Genomic DNA, 26241 nt, shown 5'->3' with positions numbered 1-26241 from the left:
ACTCTGCAGACCCCTGGCTTAGAGCTCAGTTGAATTCAGCAAGGATGGATCCTGCTGAGTCCTCACTCTGACCACACCCCAGCAATATCAAATTTTAAACTCCTACCACTGAAGGAAGCACCTATGCGTCTGCGCAATCCGTTCACTTTCTTCCGTAATGCGCCATAGGACAAAGGCCGGGAAACACGCTGGTAACCATAAGAGTACTTACTGCCACGGAGGCCCGCACTCCCCCGCAAAATGTTTTAAATAATGCTGCCATAAACAGCGCAGCACTCGCAGAGCCCCAAGAGTTGGCCGAACTAATTCAGTTGCCTCTTCCTAGCAATAAGACTAAGGCCCCCTCCCCCCCGGCAGCACACGCCAGCAACCACGCATGCATTCGCTGACTCCCCACGTTCCATAACAGTGCCGACCCCACCCTCGCCTGCTTTCCGCCCGCAAAAGTCTTCTGACAACGGAGCCTAAATAGCGAAGCACTCGCGAAGCCCCAAGAATTCCTTAAAAAATTCCGTCCCCTTTTTCCGCTCTTAACCCTCGTTCGGCCCACGGGCCCTGGATCCCCTGAGGGAGGTGTCCAACTCAGATCACCACCAAGGCGTGATAGCACTGCAGGGAGACTACGAGCGGCCACCAGCGTCTAGCCGGGGAAACAGTTCCTTAAAGATCACAACTTATCTTGCCCACCAGCTACCAGCAGCCGCCCCGCGCTCCCTAAAGCCCCTGACACCTCACCTCGGAATCATCGTAGCTCCAACGATGACCTCCGACCGCTACAGCCACGAGTCCCCCACGTCTCACGAACGACAAGGCCTATGGACGCAGATTGAATATTTCTGCTGCTCCTGAGGGTCCAGTTCAGGAAAAAGAGGATGCTCCCACAGGGACCAAGGGCCTTAATTGCCCCTCCGGCTTACCCCTTCCGCCCACACCTCTGGCCGGTCACACGTCACAGCCAACCCGGAATTAGTTCTTTCGGCCAGTAGCCAACCGGGCTACTGGTCTGGATTATGGGGGTGTGTGGCCTGGGAGGGGGTGGGGGGTGGGCCCTAAGGCCGCGCTCACCAAGGCCTCGCACTTTTCATAAACAGCGTCCGTGCTACTCAACATCCGTTTGCAGCTTAATTGTTACTTGTAACCCCGCACTCCGCTTTGGACAGTCCAGAAGTGGACAAACTAGGATTTTCTATGCCAAGCTGTGTGAGGACATGCAATATTACTAGGCGAAAAAACTGCTAAGGTTGTTCTTGCAACCTGCAGACTGATCTACGTGACACTTAGGTACTGCATGAAGGTTGGAAAGTTGTCCCCTTTGCTTGCCACCTTGATGAGAAAACCATCCCTTTCTAGCAAATTGTGTCGCAAATACCCTTATTTGAAAGACCCCACCCAAGGCGGCACTATTGTGAGGGCGTCGGCCGCGCTGCACTAGCCCGTTGCGGCGACCCCTTATAAATTAGCCCTATATTCCGAAGCTTGCAAATCATTTTCTTTTCTTGGCAGCCTGTTCCGCCTTCGGTGGGGTGTAATTCACAAATTTCACAAAAGCTATATAATCGCTCCAACAAGCAAGCAGGCTGTAGTTTAATCGAGGGCAGTGGCATACCTCCTAAATCAGTATGGTTGGCAAGTATGTGTATCTCTCCTGACAGCATGATTTCCCACCTGCCTATCCCTCTGTCCCAAGTTATCTTTTTCTGTCTGTGTGCCAGCCCACCTCTATGCTACTCTGTTTCCCCCCTTCTGTCTATCTTTCATCTCTGTCTCACTGTTTGTATTTTTTCCTAGGTGCCTTTCTTCTTCTTCTACTGTTGACTGCCTGTGTCTGCCATCTCCGCTGATATAAGTACCTGCCTATCTCTTCCCCTCTGTCTGCTTACTTTCCACCTGTCTGACTCCATATCTGTCTTTGTTTCTGCCCCTTTGTTTCTGACTTCCTTTCTGCCTGTCTCTCCCTCTCTAGTTCTGTCTGTCACTGTCTCTAATTGTCTTTCTGTCCATCTCTTTCCCTCTGAATGTGTCTATCTCTTTCTGTCTTTCATTCTCATTCACACTGTCAGTCTTCTTTGTCTTTCTTTCTGCCTGTCCACTCCACCATTCTCCGTGCCTGCATGTGTTGCCCCCATCTGCATCATAGTGTTTCTCTCCCTCATCTATCTCTCCCCATATCTGACTGCCTCTATCCCTCACTGCCTTTTCTCTACCTTTCTTTGTCGGTGTCTCCTCTACAGCCTGTCTTACTTTCTTTAACACTTTTTAGGTCGAGCAGACCTACATTCAATGCGTAAGCATTGATTGTATCTGTTCAGGCCTATTGTCACCCGTATTTAGGAATGAAGACACGACTCAGACGCGCGCTTTCGCAGTCTCAGTTTTGACCACGGTAGCGCGCTTCTGAGCCGCGCTTTCGCAGACTAACTCGCTTCCCTCGCATGCATTAACGGCACAGACACAGCCAGCCCCCACCCCTCTGCATGCACGCACACACACACACACAGGCATGCGCACACATACACACGCTGCCGCCCCCCACCCCCTGCACACACACAGAAACGCACGCATACACACGCCGCCGCAGCCCTCTACCCTCCCCCCCCAACACACACACGGTGGTTGGATGTCACTGGCAGCTGCCCTCTGCCAGGCTCACAATGAGCGAGAGGGAGGGGCTTTGCCGATCCTTACCGGGGCTCTTCAGATTGTAGCGGGCTTCCATGGCTCCTGCTGCTGCTGTTGCTGCTCTCACGGATGCTCGCTATGTGCCGGGTTCATGTCGGTGTTCCGCCGCCCCAGGTTTAGCCCTGACTTGGCACCAAGTTCGTGGCCCTGCCCCGGTGCTCACACTAACGCTAAAAGCTGCGGCGCCAGAGATGTGACGTCAGATCCAGCCGCTGACTGTGTCCTTCAGTGCAGCGCCGACATAGAAAAGGGACTGGTGCGGCTGAGAAAGTGCAAGCGAAACTGCAGGAAGGGTAGGCGGCGCAGTAATCCTCCATTATTCAAAGTGTGAATGAAAAAACTAAAATGTGCGAACACCAGATTAACACATTTCTCTGTTACTGCATCACCCTAATTCAAAGTGGCAATACGATACACAGTAGCAACTCCATTTGTTACCCAGAGGGCAATGGTAGGATGCATTCCAGGAGCGAAAGAGACTAGTAAGCACATCAAGCTATACCTTCCAATTATATACAGCTCTTAAAAGCGCACTAGCTGGGCCAGGGTGTTTCTCCCTCCCTAAAACTCATAATAAGCTTCTGAATGTGAGTCTGTTATATGAATAAACACATCTCATTCAGCTTCCACAGGTGTTCAATGAGTCGGGTGATATCACCGTGAACCACATCAAACAAACACACTTCAATCTGTATTTAACTCTTTCAAAAAAGATGTGCTTAAATAGCAATAGCATCAGATTTAACAAATATGCCAGCAGTAGTCCACAGAAAACGGTGACATTTTAGGTTGCACAATTTAGGAGAGGGATGTCTGTCTTTTAACAAGATCGCGCCCAAATTCCTTTCAAATGGGTTCAGACTGAGGCTGACGGAAAAAAATTGGATCATGACCGCATTTAGCCCCACCCACCCTTTAGAACACCCGCACCATGCAACCATTCAAAAACAACTGGTTCAAATATGTTCTCTCAATGTTTCAAGCTTTATTACAAATGTCACAAAAAGATGTTAATATTTCACTTCTGTTATTCGATTTTCGGCACAATAAAATACACTGAACATAATCTTCACAAAAGTTATTTACAAAAGTTTAAGCTATTGCCATTATAAATTACAATAACTTTTATCAAAGTATTAATTATTTAAAAAAATTAAAAGCCATTGTTATTTGTAATATCAATACATCTAAGTAACATAAATACAACACATATTGCATTACAAATGCTATAAGTGTCACATTTGCGAAAGTTATAACCATTGGCATTGTAAATAAAACAAAGCTATTAATTTCGCTATTTTCAAAACCAACACATAAATAACAAATTTGTCATTTACAATATCAATAGCTCAAACTTTCCTAATGCGAGACCTATTGCATTGCAAATGCTTGTTGAGATTGCTACTATATAAATCTACTGGAGGCAATTGTTTTCTATGGGCAAGGTTCATAATTCTCACAATTACATGCACTACATTAACAGGTGTGCATTAGGGGTAATCGTCAATGCTAGTGACACGTTCTTTCCAAAGTAACATAAAGTAAACAGATAAAAGTTGTTTCTATTTTGTTGTTTTGAGGATTCTGCTATTGTTGCTAGCAGCCTTCGCAAAGAATACAAAGACAAGAAGGCGAGCTCTGTGTTCCGGAAGAAGAAGAAAGTGGCCACTCAGAATATATCTTTTTGCGTTAAAAAAGGTATGAAGGAATGTAAAATGTATATTGATGGAAAAGATCAATTTTATGTTTTTGTTAGAGTTTGTGCTAATTGCGTTGCATTTGTGAAGTGTCAATCGAGTGCTATGCAAAAACCTTTAAAATACTTCTGAAATGTTTGCTTGCGTTATGAATTAACTGCATTTGCATGATCACAGTCGGCTATGTAAATTATTAATTATATAATCGTTGGTATGATTAAATCTTTAAGGCCTAGGTCATGATAAGTTTTGTTTGTAACCCGTCCTTTCCGAGAGGTTTGTTACCTGTCATACATTCATAGGGGCATATTTATGAGTTTAGTGGCGCAGGGCAGTGGAGCAAGTCACAGGGAAAGGGCAGGAATGCATCGTATTTATCCAATATGGTGCATTCTTGTCCTTTCCCCTAGCGCCGTTTCAGAAACTTAACTCCAAAGCAGGCACTGTAGTGCAAGGGTGTATTCATTGCATGCAGGATTGTTTTTTCTGATGGAAGGTGCACCTTCCTGCACAAAAACAATCCTGGTAGACTATTTCCCTTTTTCGATGTGTGCTGCAGAATAAACACGGAGAAACAAGGAGAAATAAAAATATTTCCCCTCATTATGCCTCACCTGGGGAGGCATAATATTGTGGCACATTCCCAGGTTTGCAGGTCTTTGCAAATCTGGGAATGCATCAAAACCCATGGTAAATTGCGTGGGAACACCTACCACAGTAGCCATGGAACGCCTCCCTTGCGCAGAGTAACGCAAGGCAGTGATTTACTTTGCCTTCTCCAGATTTTTTAACTCATTCAAAGCCACTGACGTAATGGCTTGCATCACGCATGTACCACTTTGTGTGGTGCAAACATGATGCAAAACTCTCATAAATATGCCACAAAGTTTGTGATTACAAAAGAGTCCATTAATGAGTCAGTCAGATTCAGCGGCTGCCCAACTGCTCTTTGAGAAGTGCAAAAATGAAAACTAAAATGATAATAAGACAATGTTAATATCATTTTACTTTTCTGTACTGAGGCAGGTTTACGGGGCAGGGCGGTTGTCACAGCCATGTTCTCCACCTGCCTGTATTGCCCAGCCTCGGTGGATAACATGCACTGGCTCCCAGTCCCTGTCTGAACGCCGAACCACGGCGCTCTACCGATCACAACACTGCTGTCAATATTGTGACAGCAGAGTCGTGATTTGCTAGGGAAGTCTTGGAGCCTGTGTGCTTTTGTGCATAGTAGACAGGTGGATGGAGAAGAGACAGCAGTCAGCGGTAAAAGTGAGAATATATAGGAAGGTTCATATTTCTTCTGAGTATTGTATATAAAAAAATGTTCCATGCAACTATACAGGAACCGGACCATAAAGCACTGTCCAAGTACCCATATATCTTGCGAGTGACCCTCAAATCCAAGGAGGCTACCATTCAATTTTAAGAATGAATGATGATCCGAAAATGTGTTTACAAAGTCTAACTCGCAATGTTGGCCGCCATAACCCATGCTCAAAGTGAGGGTTTGTGTTTTCTGCCTGTACTTCTGAAATGATAAGATGCAATGTTACAGCCTGAATTTATATGAGCAAATGTAATGTATTAATTTCTACTTAACCGTATAGATTGGTCCAGGTGTTCATGTGTTATTCATTCAGAGAGGAAGGAAAACATACACATAGTATGGATGTCTTAGTAAAGGACCAATATGACCTCCACGGTGCATTGCTGATGCATTTCTTCATCTAAACTGGTGACGTTACAGAATCTGCTTTTAGTTGTTTTACCAAATTAGGGATCTCTACATAAATCTTAACCTTCACTTGCCCCAGTATTGGAACTTTCATAGATTCCCATGCTTTGTATCATTACCCCGTCATCAGCCTGGGAGCCTCGGTAAATAGGAAATACCATAGCAGTATGTACAAAAGAGAAAGTAAGGCCAAGGCCTTATCTCATTTTGTAGCCTCTCTACCTCTTTGTGTAAAAGAGACCAAAACTTTGCAACCACCAATCAGAACAGCGTCACCCCATGGAACCCTCAGGAGAGAGCCTCAGAGCCTCAGATTTTCTACCGCACGTTGTGCTAAGGGACTCTCATCTGCTCAGTTTTCTCTTCAGTTGGATTTCTACAACCTTTTTTCTCTTCAGGATGTCTGAAAAGAAAGCTTTATTCAAAGCCTGTGCTACCTGCTCAAAGACAAGACTTTATGTGGAAGATAAGCATAAAGATTGTATCTATTGCTTATATTCAGATCACAAGGCCACTGAGTGTAAGATCTGCAAAGCCTTCTCAATCAAGACTCTGAGAGACCAAGAAGGAAGACTTCTGACTTGGCTACAGAAGATGAAATCTCGGAAAGAGGTTTTGTCTAGTGACAGTGAGGATTCCTCCTCAGCAACATCTTCAAGGAGGTCGACAAAAAGGGGTCGGTCTTCCCCTTCTACATCTGCTGAACATCCTGCTAAAGCCTCTCAAAAGACCTCTGAAAGGTCTAAAAGGCTTAATCCCCAAAATCTCCTCACCATTCAAAGGAAAAAGGAGGACTTCTTCCTGAGGTGCCATCTGGAAAAAGGCAAGTCAAGGCCTTCCTGTTGCTTCTTCACCATCAAAAAAGAAAAGGTGTTCAAAAAACCTTCAAGTACACCTCAGGAAGCAAAAGGAGAGAAAAAGATCCGTCCGTCGACGACAGTCTCCTCAGGTACGTTGACGACGATGCCAAAATCTCCATTGGCTTCAATTGTGACTCCGTCGACGAGAGTTTCGCCGACGACATAGTAGACGATGAATTTATCATTGACAGTTCCTGCTTTGATTTCGTCGTCGAGGCTTTCAATCTTCACCGTTGACGGTGATGTCATCGACAGTGTCGTCTTCGATGAGGACGACGACGTCTATGTCGACGACGATGATCCTGACATCCACCTCGTTGACGATCCCGTCGACGATCAGCCCTCCGTCAATGGCTGTTCCACTGTCGACGATAGTATAGTACTTTCTCCAGCAACGACGATCCCCTCGTCGACAACACCGTTGACAATCCAAAAAGTGAGGATTTCTATAAAGAAAAGACTGATTACGCCGGAAATTACAATACCCTGTAGGGTAACACCATTGCCTCCACCTCTGCTGCTGGAGGAGAAATATTCGGATGAAGACGAAAGTCCATATGGGGATGCATATAGTCCTTCACAGCTTCAAGTGAAGTATCAGGACTCAGACTCAGATGATTATTTTCTGGATCAACATCATCCAGGGTCTCAATTCACTCCTCCTCAAGACACGCATCAACAAACATCTGGCCAGGATATGGTGGCCCTGCCGTCTTCGTTGATAAACGATCTGCAGTTGATGTTATTGGATTATAAAAAGAGGTTCCCATCTCAGACCTCAGAAATCATCCCACCTCTTCCGCCTCTGCCTCAGCAGACTTTATCTATTCCTGTGGCATCAACCTCTCAGAGACAAGGTGACCAGCCTGGGACTGAAGGACATGATGTGATCACAGTGCCTGATAACGATGATGACTCTTCTGATGAAGACCAAGATAGGGAGCATGTTCAAAACCCTGACACTGAATGGGACGACTATGTTATCCCTGACCCGGCATTCTCCATCTCCAGACCCTGTGGATTTGCCTCCAGCGGACATAGGGGGCTTCCATAATCTTATGGAAAGGGCATCCAAACGATTTGGCCTTCCAGTTCCTGTCATGCAGTCAGACTGTTTCCTCTATGACTTCAAAGAGCCCTATAAAAAATCGATCCGTTCCTTAGCAATTGTGGAACAAGTTTGGAATGAGGGCAAGAAAGTGATGCAGTCTCCAGCTACTGTGACTCTGGTTCTACCGCGGCTGGAAAAGAAATATAAGGCTCCCGGAAGACAGTCCTGCATGTCTGATTGGTCAACCTAAACCGGACTCATTTCCCAGGCAGCACAAAGAAAGTCTAGGAAACCCGCAGCACCTCTGACGGCACCGCCAGATAGAGAAGGAAGGCGATTAGATAATGTTGGGAAGAGATTCTCTTCGATGTCTAGCCTCCTAGTCTGGGCCACGAAAGCACTCGCAATTTTGGGATGTTATGACCGCCAAATGTGGTGCGATCTCTCTCCTTTTATCTATCAAGTTCCAGAGAGTGCCAAGACGGAAGCAAGGAAAATTCTAGAAGATGGGGACAGGTCATCATTGGAAATTATAGATTGTGCAATGGACATTGCTACAGCGGCTTTCCGTGCCTTAGCGGGATCAGCGATCCTGAGGCGTCAGGGTTGGGTGAGATGTACCTGGTTTCGCCGGGAGGTGCAGAACAAAATTCTGGATCTGCCTTTTGACGGAGACATGCTCTTTCGCAAGCATGTAGATGATGCCCTACAGGACATTAAGAAAGACACCGAAATGGCAAAGTCCTTAGGCACGCTCAATATCGAAAAGTGCCTTTCAGGGGAGCAAGAGGCAAGGGATTCTCTGCATACAGGGGAGGCTATCAGCAGTGATACTGCTCCTATTTGCAATCCTCGCAAACTTATAAGCCGCAGTATTCTCAGCAGCAAAATCAATCGGCGTCTTTCTCTCACCAATCTTCTAGAGGCAGACAAGGGCGTCTAGGGAGAGACACCTCTAAACGCCAATAGCTGCTTCCTGGCTCTGCCTACTGTTCCTTCCCCTCTTATTTCAAAGATAGGAGGAAGGATTACGAATGTTCGATTGCTGGAAGATCATAACAACAGATCAGTGGGTCCTACAGATCGTTCAATTTGGCCATACATTAGAATTCCAAAATTTACCACCTCGTGCCACAGAATCGAAACATCTACATCTTCTCCATTTTGAAGTCTCTCATCTGCTCACCAAGGGAGCGATAGAACCAGTGCCACCCACTCAAAAAGGAAAAGGGTTCTATTCCAGATTTTTCCTCATTCAGAAGACGGAAGACAAATGATGCACAATCTTAGACCTGAGGGAGCTCAACACCTATCTCATAAACCTCTCCTTTCAAATGGTCTTTCTTCAGGACCTCTGGCGTCTTCTAAATTCTGGGGATTACATGGCGACTCTGGATCTCCGAGACGCATATCTCCACATTCCAATCCACCCAGCTCACAGAAAGTTTTTACACTTCACAGTAGCCAAGAGCCGCTTTCAGTTCAAGGTCCTTCCCTTCGGGCTCAGATCCGCTCTGCGGATTTTCACAAAGGTATTGGCCCCGGTAGCGGCGTTCTTAAGGAAACAATTGCTGGAAGTTTTTCCTTACCTAGACGATTGGTTAATCAAGGCTCCGTCTTCTCAGGCAGCGTCAAGGGCTGTAGAAAGTTGCATCCATATTTTCAAAAGCCTGGGTCTATGTCTCATCAAGGACAAATCAGTCATTGCTTTATACAGGAGGGTCAAGTTCCTGGGTTCCATTCTGGACACAAGAAATTGCAAAGCCTTCCCTTCGGAAGAGAGGCGGAAAAGGCTAATCTCCTCAGCAATCAGTTTACAGAGGAGAATATACCAATCAGTTTGTCTCTACAAATCTTTTCTAGGATTGATATCATCTTGCATACCATTAGTTCTGTATTGCAGACTAAGAATGCATGCCTTGCAAGAAAAACTAGACATGCAATGGCGCCAGGTGGAAGGCTCTTTCGAGGACAACATAAAGGCCACTCCTCTCATAACAAAAGCATCAGGTTGGTGGGCTGTCAAGAAAAATATCTCAAGAGGTCTTTCTTTCAGGATGATTCCATCCCCTCTGGTTCTAACCACAGACGCCTCGATGGAAGGCTGGGGCGCAGTCTTGCAAGATCTCCAGGTGAGAAATCACTGGAAGGCAGAAGAGCGTTGTCTTCATATAAATCTATTGGAACTCAGAGTGATTCGCCTGGCCTTGCAGGCTTTCAAACCGAGGATTCAAAACTCAACCGTGCTGGTCAGGACGGACAACACAACGGCCATGCATTACATAAACAAGCAGGGAGTTACAAGATATCTTCTCCTCTCAAAAGAGGCCCAGGTTATGGGAATGAGCGATTCTCCACAATGTAGTACTTTCAGCGGAGTACCTACCTGGCACTCTCAATACAACAGCAGACACCCTAAGTCGTCTAAAATCTGCCTGTCACGAGTTTGAATTAGATCAAGACACTCTGGAAGAAGTTTTTCGACATTGGGGTACTCCAACAATAGACCTGTATGGCCGGGATACCCGTCACCCCCTCCCAACACAATCCCCAAGGATGGGAAGACGGACACAGTTCTTGACTTTTGGAAGGCGGGAGGGAGTTACCCTCCCGGGCGTATTTATTAAAATATGAAACAAAATTAAAACATTAAAATAACAGTTTCATATCATGTACAATTTCATTTTCACATTACGATGTTTATTGGCTAACCTTAACACAGTTCTAATACAAAGGTTCTCCTAGCCGCTTCTAAACATCCTGCAAATGCATATACTCAAAATTAAATTGTACATCCTAACATTACGGGCCAACGGCAAGGTCGTAACCGGTGTCAGATCCCTAATACCAGAACTCCCCCCCTTACTTGTGAGGGGCGGGCGCACAGAGGACTGTACCTCTGTGCCAACTTCCAATTTCCCTTGTCTTAACGGGGGCCCCATATTTACTCGACGCCATCTTAGTGGTCGTCCGAGGACTCGTGTGAGGTGTCTAGAAGGTAGCGTAGACCCCCCTCCCACCCCACACTGCTTACCACATCCGCCGTCGCGGATGTCCTGGCCCCGGGAAATTCCCAGGAGGGGCCCGTAGCCCCTCCTCCCCAGGGAGGGGCCTATGACCGCCTTCCCTTTCGGCGGCCCCATCCTTAGAGGGGTACCGCCTCCCCGTGTGAGGGGCCAATGGCCGCCTCCCCCCGGGCGCTCCCATCCATAATGGGTGGCGCCCCACCTCTAGGGATCTTCCAATTACTGCTCACCGATCATGACCTTACCGCCCGACCAAATTAAATACGACATTTTGAACCTAATGAGGACGGAATAACGGTTAGACTGAATAATACACACTAACCTTTATTTACACAAATAACACATCATTCAAATAGGCTGTGATACTTCACCTAAAAACATGCTAAATAGCAACCATTTTATTCAAAAAAGACAATCCAGACTTTATTAAAACAACCTGTAAAAGAGATAATATCACCATTAATCGACTTTATTGCAGTACTAATCGTTGCCATAAGGGGCTGGTGGGTGGGTCAAAATTGGCTCCTTGTTCCGTCTCGGGCTCACGTGCAACGAGGAGGTGCAGCTTCCAAGCACAGGAACAAGAGGATGCTTCCTTAGATTGTTGCTCTTTTATTCTTCCTCGGGAGGGCGTGTACCCTCCCCCGATCTGCCTACGGGGCGTGGCCAACGGTGTAGGTGTCTAGGACAACCCCTCTTGGGCGGGAAAAGGCGCGCCCCGGCTACGCCGCTTCGGGCATACCAGCCGAGACCTGCCTCCCGCCCAAAATGGTTTCCCGGGGGGGTCAGGGCACCCTACCATACGTTCGGGGGGACCGAGTGGTCGCCCCTTTCCATATGGCCGGGATACCCGTCACCCCCTCCCAACACAATCCCCAAGGATGGGAAGACGGACATAGTTCTTGACTTTTGGAAGGCGGGAGGGAGTTACCCTCCCGGCCGTATTTATTAAAATATGAAACAAAATTAAAACATTAAAATAACAGTTTCATATCATGTACAATTTCATTTTCACATTACGATGTTTATTGGCTAACCTTAACACAGTTCTAATACAAAGGTTCTCCTAGCCGCTTCTAAACATCCTGCAAATGCATATACTCAAAATTAAATTGTACATCCTAACAATACGGGCCAACGGCAAGGTCGTAACCGGTGTCAGATCCCTAATACCAGAACTCCCCCCCTTACTTGTGAGGGGCGGGCGCACAGACGACTGTACCTCTGTGCCAACTTCCAATTTCCCTTGTCTTAACGGGGGCCCCATATTTACTCGACGCCATCTTAGTGGTCGTCCGAGGACTCGTGTGAGGTGTCTAGAAGGTAGCGTAGACCCCCCTCCCACCCCACACTGCTTACCACATCCGCCGTCGCGGATGTCCTGGCCCCGGTAAATTCCCAGGAGGGGCCCGTAGCCCCTCCTCCCCATGGAGGGGCCTATGACCGCCTTCCCTTTCGGCGGCCCCATCCTTAGAGGGGTACCGCCTCCCCGTGTGAGGGGCCAATGGCCGCCTCCCCCCGGGCGCTCCCATCGATAATGGGTGGCGCCCCACCTCTAGGGATCTTCCAATTACTGCTCACTGATCATGACCTTACCGCCACAGGCCGGATAGTTGACCGGCTATCCGGACCCCCCACAAACTCCTACTAAAGGTCATGGCTACACAAACTCTTTAACCAAGCTATGAAGTCTCCTATGAGTAAGACATTCCCCTCCCGGGACAAATGGACCCCATCTTCAAGATACATATGGTCCCCCCGAATACATCCATGTGGAATACAATGCAACTGGCCTGAACGGAACAACCTACTAAGTTTGTTATTAACTTTCTTCACCGACTGATTCAAAGCTGACACAGAGAGGGCCCCCCGCCGCACCTTTCTAGGAATCATGTGTGACCATGCAATTGTGCACCCCGGAACCCTTCTCGCCAACCAACTCACTGTGGATAAAATTAACTCGAGAAGTACTCGTCGACCAATGGTTACCAAATCATTGCCCCCAAGATGTACTATGATTATAGACGGCGGTGACCTCGTCCGCCCTAGCAGTCCCTCCATAAAAGTTTGAAACTGGTCAACACAGAGTCCGCCCCTTCCGTGGAAGGTCACCCTGCACCCGTATTCCCCAGCCACGTGAATCATGTCACCTGCTTTGAATACGTCCGCGGCTCGCCTCACGTATGAGTGGCCAACGACCCACACCACTCTTCCCTCAGCCGGTGATCTTTGACCGCTGGTCCCGAGGTGTCGGGTCAACTGCACAGTCCGCCCCGCAAAGCCTGCTCGCGAAACTGAAAACCAAACAGAAAACAAGAAGCGTGAGTGCATGACATTGGCTTCACAACATGTGCAACCGCACATACCTTTTATAACAATTCGAGGACCAACGCCCCAACTGCTTCACCTTTTCAACACTCAGACCCCTGGCTGTAGCCTCTGTAGCAGCCCCTATCCGGAAGGAATTGGTCCCAAAATCCCTCGGGTTTAAGCCCGCTGCTGCGATTGCCATTGTCAACACCCGCTGGAACTGAAACCTAGTCAGTGGGGTGGTGTCGGTGTGCCTCAGCAAGCTTCCCCCCCATGATGCCGCCCTCTGCGCTAAATACTCCTCCACGCATTTTACCGGGCACATGGGAGACCCTGGAATCCGCTGGACTACCACACAGTCCCCGATCACTCCCTGATCGGTCTTGGACCTGGCTATTGAGACTACCATCGTCTCACCCTTAATTTGAATGTGTTCTCGACACAGACCTCCCCCCGTATCCTGCTTATTCCTCGCTACCCGTTCGCTCACCCGCATAGCCCCATGGAATGCTAATGCAAAAGCGGCCCGGAACAGCACTGTCTCTGATTGAGATGAACATGTCGCAGGGAGTACGGACATTAACAGGGACAACCTTTCTAGACCTATCGGGTGCCTCTCATCCACTCTACGACCCTCAAGGCGTTGCCACCCACGCAGAGCCTTTCTTACGAGAAAGGACGATGTGGGGTCCCGGATGCCATGAGCCTGCTCCATGAAGGCAATGGCGGCCCTGTGCCTATTGGCTGTTGCCAGTGTTCGGCCTGCCTGATGCAGTGATACCAGAAATTTCAGGACATACTCCTCCTGCCCCCAATGCTCCCCCCTAGCTGAACCCAAAAATTCCCAATAGGAACGGAACGCCCCTTCATATGCCTTCCTTGTCCTGGGTGCTAGACTCTCTCCCACGAGGTTTTGTAATCCGGGGCACCGAGAGACCAGAGAGCTTCGGGAAATGGTGCCGCCACCAAGTCCGCTGAGGGCAGAAAACCCCGGAAGGCCTGCATGTGGGAACGAGAGAGTGCATCAGCCGCCTGGTTCAGTACCCCAGGCACGTGTCTTGCCCTAAAGTGGACGTTTAGTCTCATACATAGCAGGACAATTTCTTTCAGCAATCTCAAAATCCATTTGCAGCGTGCTGCCTGATTATTGATACATTCAACAACTGTCATATTATCAGACCAGAACACCACCGTGCGATCACGAAACCCTTCTGGCCATGTTTTCAAGGCCACCAGAATGGGGAACAGCTCAAGAAACCCAATGTTACCCGTGAGCCCACTATCGTGCCACCACGTCGGCCATGTCCGTGCCGACCATTGATTACCAAAGATGGCGCCAAAGCCCACACTCCCCGCCGAGTCGGTCCACAACCCCAGCTCCTCGGAGGAAGCTGGCGGTTTGTTCCATACGACACGACCGTTGAAATCCGCCAGAAATGCCAGCCATATGTGCATATCCTGGCGAACCTCTGCTGACAGTCGTGTGTGGTGGTGACCTTCTTTGAGGCCAACCATGGCTTGTGCGATAGAGCGGGAAAAGGGGCGAGCCATCGGTATCACTCTCAGGGCAAAGTTAAGCTGACCCACAGCCTGCTGCAACTGATGGAGAGTTACTTTTTTCTCGCTGAGGCACACTTTAAGTGAGGCTATAAATTTCATTACCTTCTCCTTGGGCAAACGGAAGCACCCCTCTACCGAATCGAGCTCAATTCCCAGAAACTCGAGTGAAGTAGATGGCCCTACCGTTTTGCCTGGTGCCAGTGGCACGCCAAAACGTTTCATGAGATTACAGAATTCCCTCAAAGCCTGTGCACATTCCGTGTCCCCAGCTGACCCCAGGAACAGAAAATCATCAAGGTAATGCATAACCTGCGTAAAGCCCGTGGCTCTGGTGAACGCCCATTGCAAAAAAGTACTGAACTTCTCAAAATACGCACAAGAGATGGAGCATCCCATCGGCATACATTTATCCATGTAGTAGCGTCCTTGAAACACAAAACCTAAGAGACGCTGATCGTGTGGGTGTACCGGGAGCAACCGGAACGCTGACTCGATATCTGATTTAGCCATCAGCGCTCCGGGCCCCAGGCGATTCAACATGGCGACGGCCTCATCAAACGATGCATACCGCACCGAACAGACTCCCGGGTCAATCGCATTGTTCACCGAAAGACCCTTAGGAGCGGACAAATTATGGATTAACCTGAACTCACCCGGGTCCTTCTTGGGGACTACTCCAAACGGTGAACAAACAAAGTTGACAACCGGCGGGTTTCCATATGGACCCGCAACCCGACCTCGGGCCACCTCCTTTGAAATCTTTGCCTGTACCACCGCCGAATTTTGTTGAACCGATAGTTGGTTCTTACACTGTGCTTCCCCCCGAAAATCCCCCACCGGGATGCGGAAACCATATGAGAAACCGTCTCGCAACACCCCGGCAGAGACATGATCAGGGTATTCGTTCAGCCAAGGGATCATTGCCATGATATCAACGGGAGTAGGTAACGGTGCCCCTCGGTCGATGTTAGACCTGTTTGGCCCCTCCTCTACCTCCTGTATCACCATTCTTGGCTCTGCACGAACTCTCGGGGTGTGAAGATTGTCCGCACCCTGCACACTCATGCCTGAACTTGCATGCCCCTTGTGGCCTAGTGCACTTGCCCCTGTTAAAGCTCCAACAGACCCCTTTTCTACCCGAGTTCCCGGTATTCTTTGTGTGCTGATCACTGTTGGCGCCCGCCCGAAAGGGCGCCGCCATAGAATGGCGGGAAGGCTCCGCCCCGTTCCGCCGAAAGAAGACGACTTCGTCGTGTTTGGCATAACCTGCTTCTGCCAAGAAATGGAGTCGAAACAATCCCACGTCAGGGATGAGTCGTGCTCCTTGGCCTTACGAAATTTGTTATCATAACCCATCCATTGATTGCCTTCATACGATTCATAAAATTCCATTATACGTGTCTGGTAACAAGCTAATTCCGACAATACTTCAGGCCTACGTTCCCCCATGATTGCAGTGAACATTCCAAACGCTCTGGCCCAATTAGCGATCGTTTCTTCTACCCTGAAACCCGCCATTTTTGCACACCATACACTCGGATGCAAAAACTCCTTCTGATTTTTAACGTGCTCTATCTCATAGTGATCGGTCAACAGCGAAAACATGTTCACATATTTATCCGCCCAAATCCTTTCTTTCACATCCATAGGGATATGTTGAACCACCTTTTCCCTCCTTGAGGGTAACGATCCCTCCCCCGCCATTGGCAACGGCTGCTTACCCGAACCAGTAGCTGGATCTGTTGTTGCTGCCTTTCCCACGCTCGACGCCGGTTGTTCCGAGGGATTCTGCGGGGAAACAAGAGGACAAGGTGCCTTTGCAGCATCTCTCGATTGCCGCAACTGCTTCATTATTAACCTGGCCTCCTCAGCCGTGTCTCCCGGTGCCACAGCACCCTCGTTGCTCTTGCCTAACCACGCCGCCAACTGGGCGGCCAGCTCGGGAGGCATATCCTCCTCGTTAACGGGTGTAACTACCACAGGGATCGGCTGTCCCTCGTTCGGGCTCGGAACTGGGGCCTCCACTGGACTGACCGGGCTCGCTGTAGGTGACTCGGGAACTGGGGCTTCCCCTCCTGCCGCCCTATTCCTGGCCCTTTTACCTCTCCCGGTAGGGACTACTCCCGGCAATGCTGGCCCGATGACTTAATTCGGTCTACCTGTACCATTCATTGCCGCCATCTGCTTCTTCATGTTCGCAATGTCTTTCACCAGCATGCGAAGCATTTGTTCGGTCCCCACCTTCTTTCTGACCTTCTTGCCAGGCATCGTTCACGGCTATCCGACTCGAGGTCCTGGATCCAAAGCTCCGGAATCACTGAAAGGAGAAACACAAAAATTACAAGTTCTCAAAATTGGCTCCTTGTTCCGTCTCGGGCTCACGTGCAACGAGGAGGTGCAGCTTCCAAGCACAGGAACAAGAGGATGCTTCCTTAGATTGTTGCTCTTTTATTCTTCCTCAGGAGGGCGTGTACCCTCCCCCGATCCACCTACGGGGCGTGGCCAACGGTGTAGGTGTCTAGGACAACCTCTCTTGGACGGGAAAAGGCGCGCCCCGGCTACGCCGCTTCGGGCATACCAGCCGAGACCCGCCTCCCGCCCAAAATGGTTTCCCGGGGGGGTCAGGGCACCCTACCATACGTTCGGGGGGACCGAGTGGTCGCCCCTTTCCATTCGCAACTCCAAAAATGAGGAAATGCCAATTCTATGCAAGCAGGCATCACCATTGAGGATCGCTGGGGAATGCTCTTTCGATGTCTTGGTTAGGCGCACTTTGTTACGCCTTTCCTCCAATTCCCCTAATTCCACTGCTTCTCAGGAAGATAAAGATGGAGCCTTGCAGGATGATCTTAATAGCACCGGCGTGGCCACCCCAGTTCTGGTTCACGGAACACCTCCTACTGTCCCAGGATCATCCATATCACCTGTGTCCCATCCCATCTCTGTTGACAATGTCCCGGGGTCAGGTGGTACATCCAGATCCAAGCTCTCTCCATTTGAAAGCCTGGCTCCTGAACACAGAGAATTGCACACTCTAGATATTCCTCAAAAGACATTTTATCTCAAGCTCGCGCACCAAATACGAATAAAACTTACCGTGCTAAATGGAAGCACTTCTGCCTGTGGTGTCATCGGGAACACATCCATCCATTCTTGTCAGCTCCTCATCAGATATTGCTTTACATTCTATCATTGGCTAAATCAGACCTTTCTCATTCTTCCATCAAAGTTCATCTGGCGGCTATTTCAAAGTTCAGAAGGTCATCTGCGGTTCCATCGCTTTGGTCAGCCAGAGTTATCAAACAGTTCCTGAAAGGTCTTTTCAGGGTTTTTCCGCCAGTGCGGCCGCCACCTCCGACCTGGAATCTTAATCTGGTTCTGGCTCATCTGATGAGACCTCCATTCAAGCCAATTCACAGAGCAGATCTGAAATTCTCATCTTGGAAAATTAGCTCTCCTCTGAAAGCTCTCTCCATCCTAGAACCTTTTCTACAGTTCAAGGATTTTATGTTTTTAAGGACCAATCCAAAATTTATCCCGAAAACAAGTTACTTACCTGTAACTTTGGTTCCCCAGTATTGGTAATGAGGTTCCGTGACGATTTGAACCTGTGTTTTCAATATTGTCGGAAATACATAATATTGGTATCAGCGAACCGCAAATGATCCATTTAGTATATCCTGGTGTTTTCGCTACACTACGAGCAAGAGCACTCCTTTTATAAACACATTTCTGATCTACCCACGGCATCCATCTTAGATCATGGCCGCCATTTTGTGTTTCTTGCCCTCACATACGCAATAACCTCTGATCACTTCATTTCAATTAAGGACACGTAGCCTTAGCCGGAGATTCACCTCTCTAGTGACACGTGCACCTTAGACCAGATCACGCTGTAGCTGCATGACTCGGCAAAGGCTGCCTCCTCTGCCCGAGGCCAGTCCTGCTAAACTGGTCTTCGTGTCCATTGTCCTGATCACGATTAGGCGGCCGAAGCCGGTAGCCTTGCCCATTTACAACCTACAAAACATCTCTTATCCCGCTTTTCTATCTTCCACACCTGGCTCCGTTTCTTTCTTTCTGAATCTTTATTAGGGGGAGGTAACGAAATTTACGATGAGGCGGTCCAGCTCTTGAATGCAATATTGACAAGGGATTGTGATGAACTAGTGGGAACCCCTCTTCGTAGATGTTTTGTAACAGATTTTATCAACGGTTCCTATGTACGCCAAATATTTATTGTTTATGACACAAAGGTTTTGGGAATGTACCAACATGTAAAGAATTCGCCTGAAGGCCAAAATTTAGTATATAAGGAGCAACCCTCTTTGTACAAATCGAACAGGCTCCTAGTTACTGCCCATGCGTAGTTTCTGTGACTTCTGTGTCCCTGCAGTAATAAACCTTTGGTCTTTGACGCCACCATCGAGAAGCCCGTGTTTCTGTTCATTTGTGCACCAAGGCAGGTGGAACTCCGGGGTCTTTGGGTGTTGTTCCCTGACACCTCTGGACGGAACCAAAAAGTCCAGAACTCCAGTAACTTTCATAGATTCCCATGCGCCCACCCTCCTCCCTTCAGCAAAAGTAGTTACTGTTACACAACGGCTGCAAAGATCTGAGGCTCTCTCCTGAGGGTTCTATGGGGTGAGGCTGTTCTGATTGGTGGTTGCAAAGTTTTGGTCTCTTTTACACAAAGAGGTAGATAGGCTACAAAATGAGAGGAGGCCTAGACCTTACTTTCTCTTTTGTACATACTGCTATGGTATTTTCTATTTACCGAGGCTCCCAGGCTGACGACGGGGAAATGATACAAAGCATGGGAATCTATGAAAGTTACCAATACTGGGGAACCAAAGTTACAGGTAAGTAACTTGTTTTCTTGTTGCCTCACATTAATAAGTACGTGTGGGGTCTAATACAAGCTAGTTTCTCCTATTGGCTCAAGGGATCAGATTTGATTATGGACAATGAAAGTGACCAAAGGTCCCTAACAGACTTAGTCAAGTTTTTAAAGTATGCTCATGGAAATGCTATTTTCTCTCCAATTATGTCAACCTGCCTCTTAGCCACTGCCAACCAGCATGTGGTGACAAGTGCCTTAAAGTGTAACCTTGTATAATGTAGCTGGTAAATGTAAAGTCCTTCAATACCTTTGGGATGAGTTCGCAATATAAAAAGCTTCAAAACGAATAAAAAAGGTACACATGCAAATAATCTTTGAATTAAGCTGGGTAATAGTAGAACATCCTCTATTTTCGAGAGGAAGCACTGCACCAAGGTGTCCATCCACAAGTTCAGTCGTTATTGACAGCTTTTTGGGTGATATCTCCTATTTTATCATTTCCCAAAAATGTTGTAGTGAAACTCTGACTCTGTGACTGGTAGTATTACTTTGTTATCCTTTGAAGGCTATTTGTCCTGTAAAAAGGGTTCTAACCTTGTAGAATCTGCAACAGGAAAACTGACTGCTGGGAGGATTAGGAACCATGAAAATCATCAAAGTATTAAGACTACATTGTTTACACGGGCTAAACCTCGACACTCGAACAGGTGCATGCACACACATAAATCAGGATAACGTGAGTTCCAATCCTTATCGAAAGACCTGTGGTGCCAAAGCCATTTGTGACTTTTCTATCATTACATTGGTTTCCAAAGATATTTAGGAGAATAATTACTCACTTTGACTTCAAAGTAAAATGGTTTATGCTATGTTTTGAGATTTCCACTTGCTCTGAATTAGGTATCTAATCTAGCTTTTAGTTTTTTGAATTTTGTTTGGAAATTATGTTTTATTTATTAAAGTTCTGTGCAATGCAGACCCAGACAGATAGGCTACAGAGCTATTTATATTTAACAAGAATTAGTAGAGTTTTACTTTTAGGAAAAAATCATCCAGTGTATTTCTAGGAAGCTTTTTAGAGTTGCAATGGCTCAGGATTAGATATTTTCTTGTTAAGATGGATATCCTTCATGCATAGATACTGATGGGCAGTCATGCTCCATGCCTGGTTTGCAAGGACAGCAAGTATCTTTTATCCTTGTTTTTGAATTGTGGTCCAGCCCGACATAATGCAGTGTGTGTTCAGGCCTAGGCCTGCCTTTGAATTACGATGGGTTCTGGATTTGTCTGAGACATGGGGCCTCAGTCCATGCAAGCCATCATTGTGACATTGGGACTAATGTCTGTTAGTCCTGTCATCCGTCTCCTCCAAATTTCTTGCCTCACCTCCTCCACTTTGCTGACCTTATATTTGTTGGCCTTAGGATGCTGTTCACTTTACCAGTGCTAAAGTGCTTATGCTCACTCCCCTAAAGCATGGTAACATTGCCTTATACTGAATTAGCATATTTAATTTATTAATATGTTTCTAGTAGAGTGGAATTATATGTGCCCATGACCTTTAAATTAAATGCTACTAGTTGGCCTGAAGCACTGATTGTGCCACCCACTTAAGTAGCCCTTTAAACATGTCTCACTCCTGCTATTGCAGAGCATGTGTGTGCAGTTTTAAACTGCCATTCCAACCTGCAAAATCAACCTTTGCCAGGCCCAACCCTTTTCTTTTTAATACAAATAAGTCCACCATAAAATAGACTCAACATCCCCAAGGGCTCGGTGCAGTTATTTAAAAAGTAGGATATGTACACTTGAGTTTAACATGTCCTAGTCATGAAAAACTCATACAGTTGTTTTTCAGTATTGCAAGGTCTATCTCTCCCATAGGATAACAATGGAGTTATCTTATTACATTTCATAAGTGTAATTTCCAAATAGAAAGAGATAAGCAGATCATGTTTGGTGTCTTTGGAATTGGGGGGAAAACCCTATTTAGTGTTGAGCTTTCGACTATGTCAACAGAAACCTTCTGTGGGAAAAATTTAAAAAGCTGAACATATCCCGTTGCTCTTAAATCAACTAATCCTTCTGCACAGCGAGACATGGGTGCATGTCAAGTTAGGCTCTGGCGAATACTTTGCAAGAAAGATCTCAACAAGCACAGGGGTAAAACAGAGCTGTGTACTCGCCCCAATACTTTTTAATCTTTTTATGGGAGAGCTATCAACGCTGCTAAATGAATGCAACTCACACTCACCAATTCTAGGGGGCTCACAGCTGTCAAACCTTTTTTATGCAGACGACCTGATACTTATTAGCCGGACCCCTTTAGGCTTACAGCGGTTGCTGGACATTACTTCAAGATACTCTGCTGCTAACAGGATGAGCATCAACGCTCAAAAAATCCAAAGTTATGTGCATTAACCTCCCCCAGAAAAAAATAACACAGAATTTGCTCTTGGCATCTAAGAACCTGGAAACGGTCTGTGAATATCGATATTTGGGGGTCATCATAGACTACAACTTCAAGCCTCAATGTGAAGCCATTAAAAGGAGAGGGCTAATGGTTGCGGTGGCACTTAGAAACTTAAGAAACGCGGTTTCTGGTCCAAGTTCTACCTCTCATGAAGGTGATTCAGGCAAAATTAATCCCAGCTATCACTTATGGCAGCGAATCGATGAGGGGGAGGGATGCTACCTCAGTAGATGGAACGGTAGCAAAGGCGCCACGCATGATCTTTGGCCTTCCTAGGTATACATTGCCTGCTCAGATGCGACTAGAATTTGGGCTACCAAAAGAAGAGCTGGCTCGTAAAGGAACCTACATAAAAAGCTGGCACAAAGTAAGCAGGGGAGATCCGAAAACTCTAAATGCTCTCCTGTGGAAGGAACTTCAAGACAAAGAAACTGTCCCCGCAAGGCTGTACTTGGAGGCCGCTATTGACGATCTCGGCTTACGGCAACTATGGAAAATCTCAGGCTCCCCAGCAGGCTTCAAAAAGGTGGTCAACAAGACCGTCCGAAAAGAATCATTGCTGCAGGACAAAGCTGCCTTCGCAAAGCGTGCTCCCGACTGGCTTACAATTCAATCATACATCAAGCCCTCGCACCAAGCTTATCTACAGACAGGCTTCACCAAAAAAATAAAAGAGAAGTTCCTGAAATTTCGCCTAGGGCTATTACGGTCAGTGGCCCACTTACCCCCATGGTTACGGCCGCAGCTACCAATAACATGTAGACTTTGTGGGAATGGCAGAGAAAACACAGTTCATCTGATCGCCATCTGTAGCGAACACATTCAAGAATGGCGCTCCATCTTGAGACCACTTTTCAACATCCATAGGATATGGACCTGCAGGCAAGCGGGGCTTGCTTGTTTCAAAGGCGATGATATCCAGCTGAGCTGCCGAATGGTAAAATTCCCTGAAACGGCAGAAATCCACTTCAAAATGTTGAAGGAAACCCAAAAAACCTAGCAGCATAACAAAGGATGAGAGGATCAATCCACCGGTACCCCCGAAGAGCAACTTCTAGCTGGCCACTTTGAATTATACCAAACAACACTGACTATATAACAGGGATGCTCCGAACTGTCATTATAATTAATCACTTTTGCTTTTTTAACACAAATAGGTTTTTATTGAAGGGGCACTTTCAAAAGTGTTCTTATTGCACCAGCACTTTACTATATTACCCCTCGGCCGGCAACAAGGACAAACTTACTGCACACCTTATCATGATAAATAGGCTATCTAAACCAAATTCATACTTTATTTTAAGTTTGTTGCTGCAGCCTCAGTATGTTTTTTTAATTGTATTAATACATATGAATTTGACTTATGTTTTATTAATTTAGCTTTTTTTCTACAAAGTTTTTAAATAACCAAGTATGATAAAGTATTACCTATTTAGTGGTGAAGTTGGGTTTTGATGGCAATTTTAAAAATGCCACTTTTAGAAACTTGCAAAAAGAAAGTTCCTTTTACTTTTAGAATGTCTGCATTTTTCGGCCCTTAGCTCTTTTGTGCCTACATCCTGGCCTGTACAAAAAGGGGTGGTGACGGATGGAGCATCTGAACCAATCAAACACTCACACCCAGTCAACAGATTTGGGTTTAATCCATCACCGTTCTTTAGCCCACTCTGCCACCCCAGTTCAGACATGGCCATATGCAAATCCGTCTGACCCTGTGCCTCATGGGAACAGTCTCTGGACCGGAAACAAGCTTCCTAGGACTGGTTTCGGGCATTACAGCTGTCTTCAGCCAGGCTTGCATGAATCCAGTGGCAAGGTGAGCAAGGGACTCACGTCTGAGCATACCCTGCCAACTTATGGCGAACAAAGCGGTACAAAAAGGGGTGGTGATGGACCGAGCATCTGCACCAATCAAACACTCACACCCAGTCAACAGATCTGGGTTTAATCCATCACCGTTCTTTATCCCACTCTGCCACCCCACTTCAGACATGGCCATATGCAAATCAGACTGACCCTGTGCCTCATGGGAACAGTACAGCCCGAACTGCCAAGTCATGCCTTCCCTGGACCGGAAACAAGCTTCCTAGGACCGGTTTCTGGCATTACAGCCGTCTTCAGCCAGGCTTGCTTGAATCCAGTGGCAAGGTGAGCAAGGGACTCATGTCTGAGCATACCCTGCCAACTTATGGCGAACAAAGTGGTACAAAAGGGGGTGGTGATGGACCGAGCATCTGCACCAATCAAACACTCACACCCAGTCAACAGATTTGGGTTTAATCCATCACTGTTCTTTATCCCACTCTGCCACCCCAGTTCAGACATGGCCATATGCAAATCAGTCTGACCCTGTGCCTCATGGGAACAGTCCCTGGACCGGAAACAAGCTTCCTAGGACTGGTTTCGGGCATTACAGCTGTCTTCAGCCAGGCTTGCTTGAATCCAGTGGCAAGGTGAGCAAGGGACTCACATCTGAGCATACCCTGCCAACTTATGGCGAACAAAGCGGTACAAAAGGGTGTGGTGATGGACCGAGCATCTGCACCAATCAAACACTCACACCCAGTCAACAGATCTGGGTTTAATCCATCACCGTTCTTTAGCCCACTCTGCCACCCCAGTTCAGACATGGCCATATGCAAATCAGTCTGATCCTGTGCCTCATGGGAACAGTCCAACCCGAAATGCCAGCCATGCCTTCCAATTTCTGCTGAAAGAAAACATCATCAAGTATGACACTCTTTCCATACACGCATTCAACAGCTCTCACAACTATTTTACATATTTTTTTTAATAGTTATATAGAGTGGTGTGAATCGCTGTTAAGTCAGTAACGTAATTATGTATACATTGTTAAGATAAAGGCAACATATTTAGTTTTGGTGAACTAGGTATCATGTTACTTGTATTCCATACATTTGTATATCACTTCCACTCACCCTGCCCAAGTTAAACTACACAAAACAGTTTAAGATACTTTCTTTTTGTTTTAGGTGAGATATTGGGACTACTGGGACCAAATGGAGCTGGTAAATCTACAACCATCCGAATGTTAACAGGCGACACAAAACCCACTGCTGGGCAGGTAAAACCTTATATTTAGTGTATTGATTTATTTGATTATTTGGTATACATCTCTTTAAAAACCTTGAGGCATATTATCAATGACCGGTGTTAAAATTATCGCTGTTTTATCGGCAGGAAACTGCCGATAAAATGGCGGTAATGGGCTTGATAATACGCCCTTGTTAATTCCCATAGAAGCCCATGTTCTGGTGTTGACATGGGCTTCTATGGGAATTAACAAGGGCGTATTATCAAGCCTATTATCGCCGTTTTATCGGCAGTTTCCTGCCTATAAATCAGCGATCATTGTAACAGCGGTCCTTGATAATATGCCCCTATGTGCTTGCATACTTTTTGGTTATTATCATGAGAACCATAAGCACTGCTGTGTGATAGAATACATGGCATTGTTGAATTATCATCCACAAAAACACTGTTTGGTTATAAATGTTCTAAACTTTCATTAGCCCATATCTTTTATCCACATTTCAAAGCCTGGTGCTTCTTTTTCTCCCTATTGTCTGGTCACATGTCTCCTTGCCACCATAAGTCCCAAATGGACACAAATCTGCAGGTTTATCTGCAGCGGCACATCTCCCCATCGATGTAGTATGCGTAGTTTAGAATTGGGGTTCATAACATGGCCAGTGAGGTCATAGAGAATATTCCCACCACCTACCCGAGAGGCACCATGCTCACATTCTCAGATGGCATATATAAAATTGCCTGTTTCTTGGTACCCCAGCGAATGTTCTCCTATGTTTATCCCCTAACGCAAGACCACCTCTTGCTCCTGAGGCAAGCTCTATGAAGGATCTTCAATTACACTAGCCTAAATCCCATTCTGATTGAAACTTCCTTTAGGGGTGCTGAGCAGCTCTTCCCATTATCCCTCAAGAACGTTACTTCCCAGCTCAGCTTCATCTTAACTAATGGCT

The 26241-nt window shown here is 46.9% G+C and overlaps 1 protein-coding gene across 2 annotated transcripts in view; it reads left to right on the top strand.

Moving 5' to 3' along the window:
• LOC147702338 (ATP-binding cassette sub-family A member 9-like) overlaps positions 1-26241 on the top strand; it is a 1822583-nt gene that overhangs the window by 1431813 nt on the left and 364529 nt on the right. For both annotated transcript variants that reach the window (XM_086930970.1, XM_086930969.1), the window contains 2 exons: positions 4260-4377; positions 25231-25322. In XM_086930970.1, the coding sequence (XP_086787096.1) occupies positions 4260-4377; positions 25231-25322 (210 nt within the window). The remainder of the gene's footprint in view (positions 1-4259; positions 4378-25230; positions 25323-26241) is intronic.

Source organism: Lissotriton vulgaris, chromosome 7, assembly GCF_964263255.1.
Source record: "Lissotriton vulgaris chromosome 7, aLisVul1.2, whole genome shotgun sequence".
NCBI classification, from domain to species: Eukaryota; Metazoa; Chordata; class Amphibia; order Caudata; family Salamandridae; genus Lissotriton; species Lissotriton vulgaris.
Note: the sequence above shows the minus strand (reverse complement) of the source record. Positions and strands in the feature narration are given on the sequence as shown.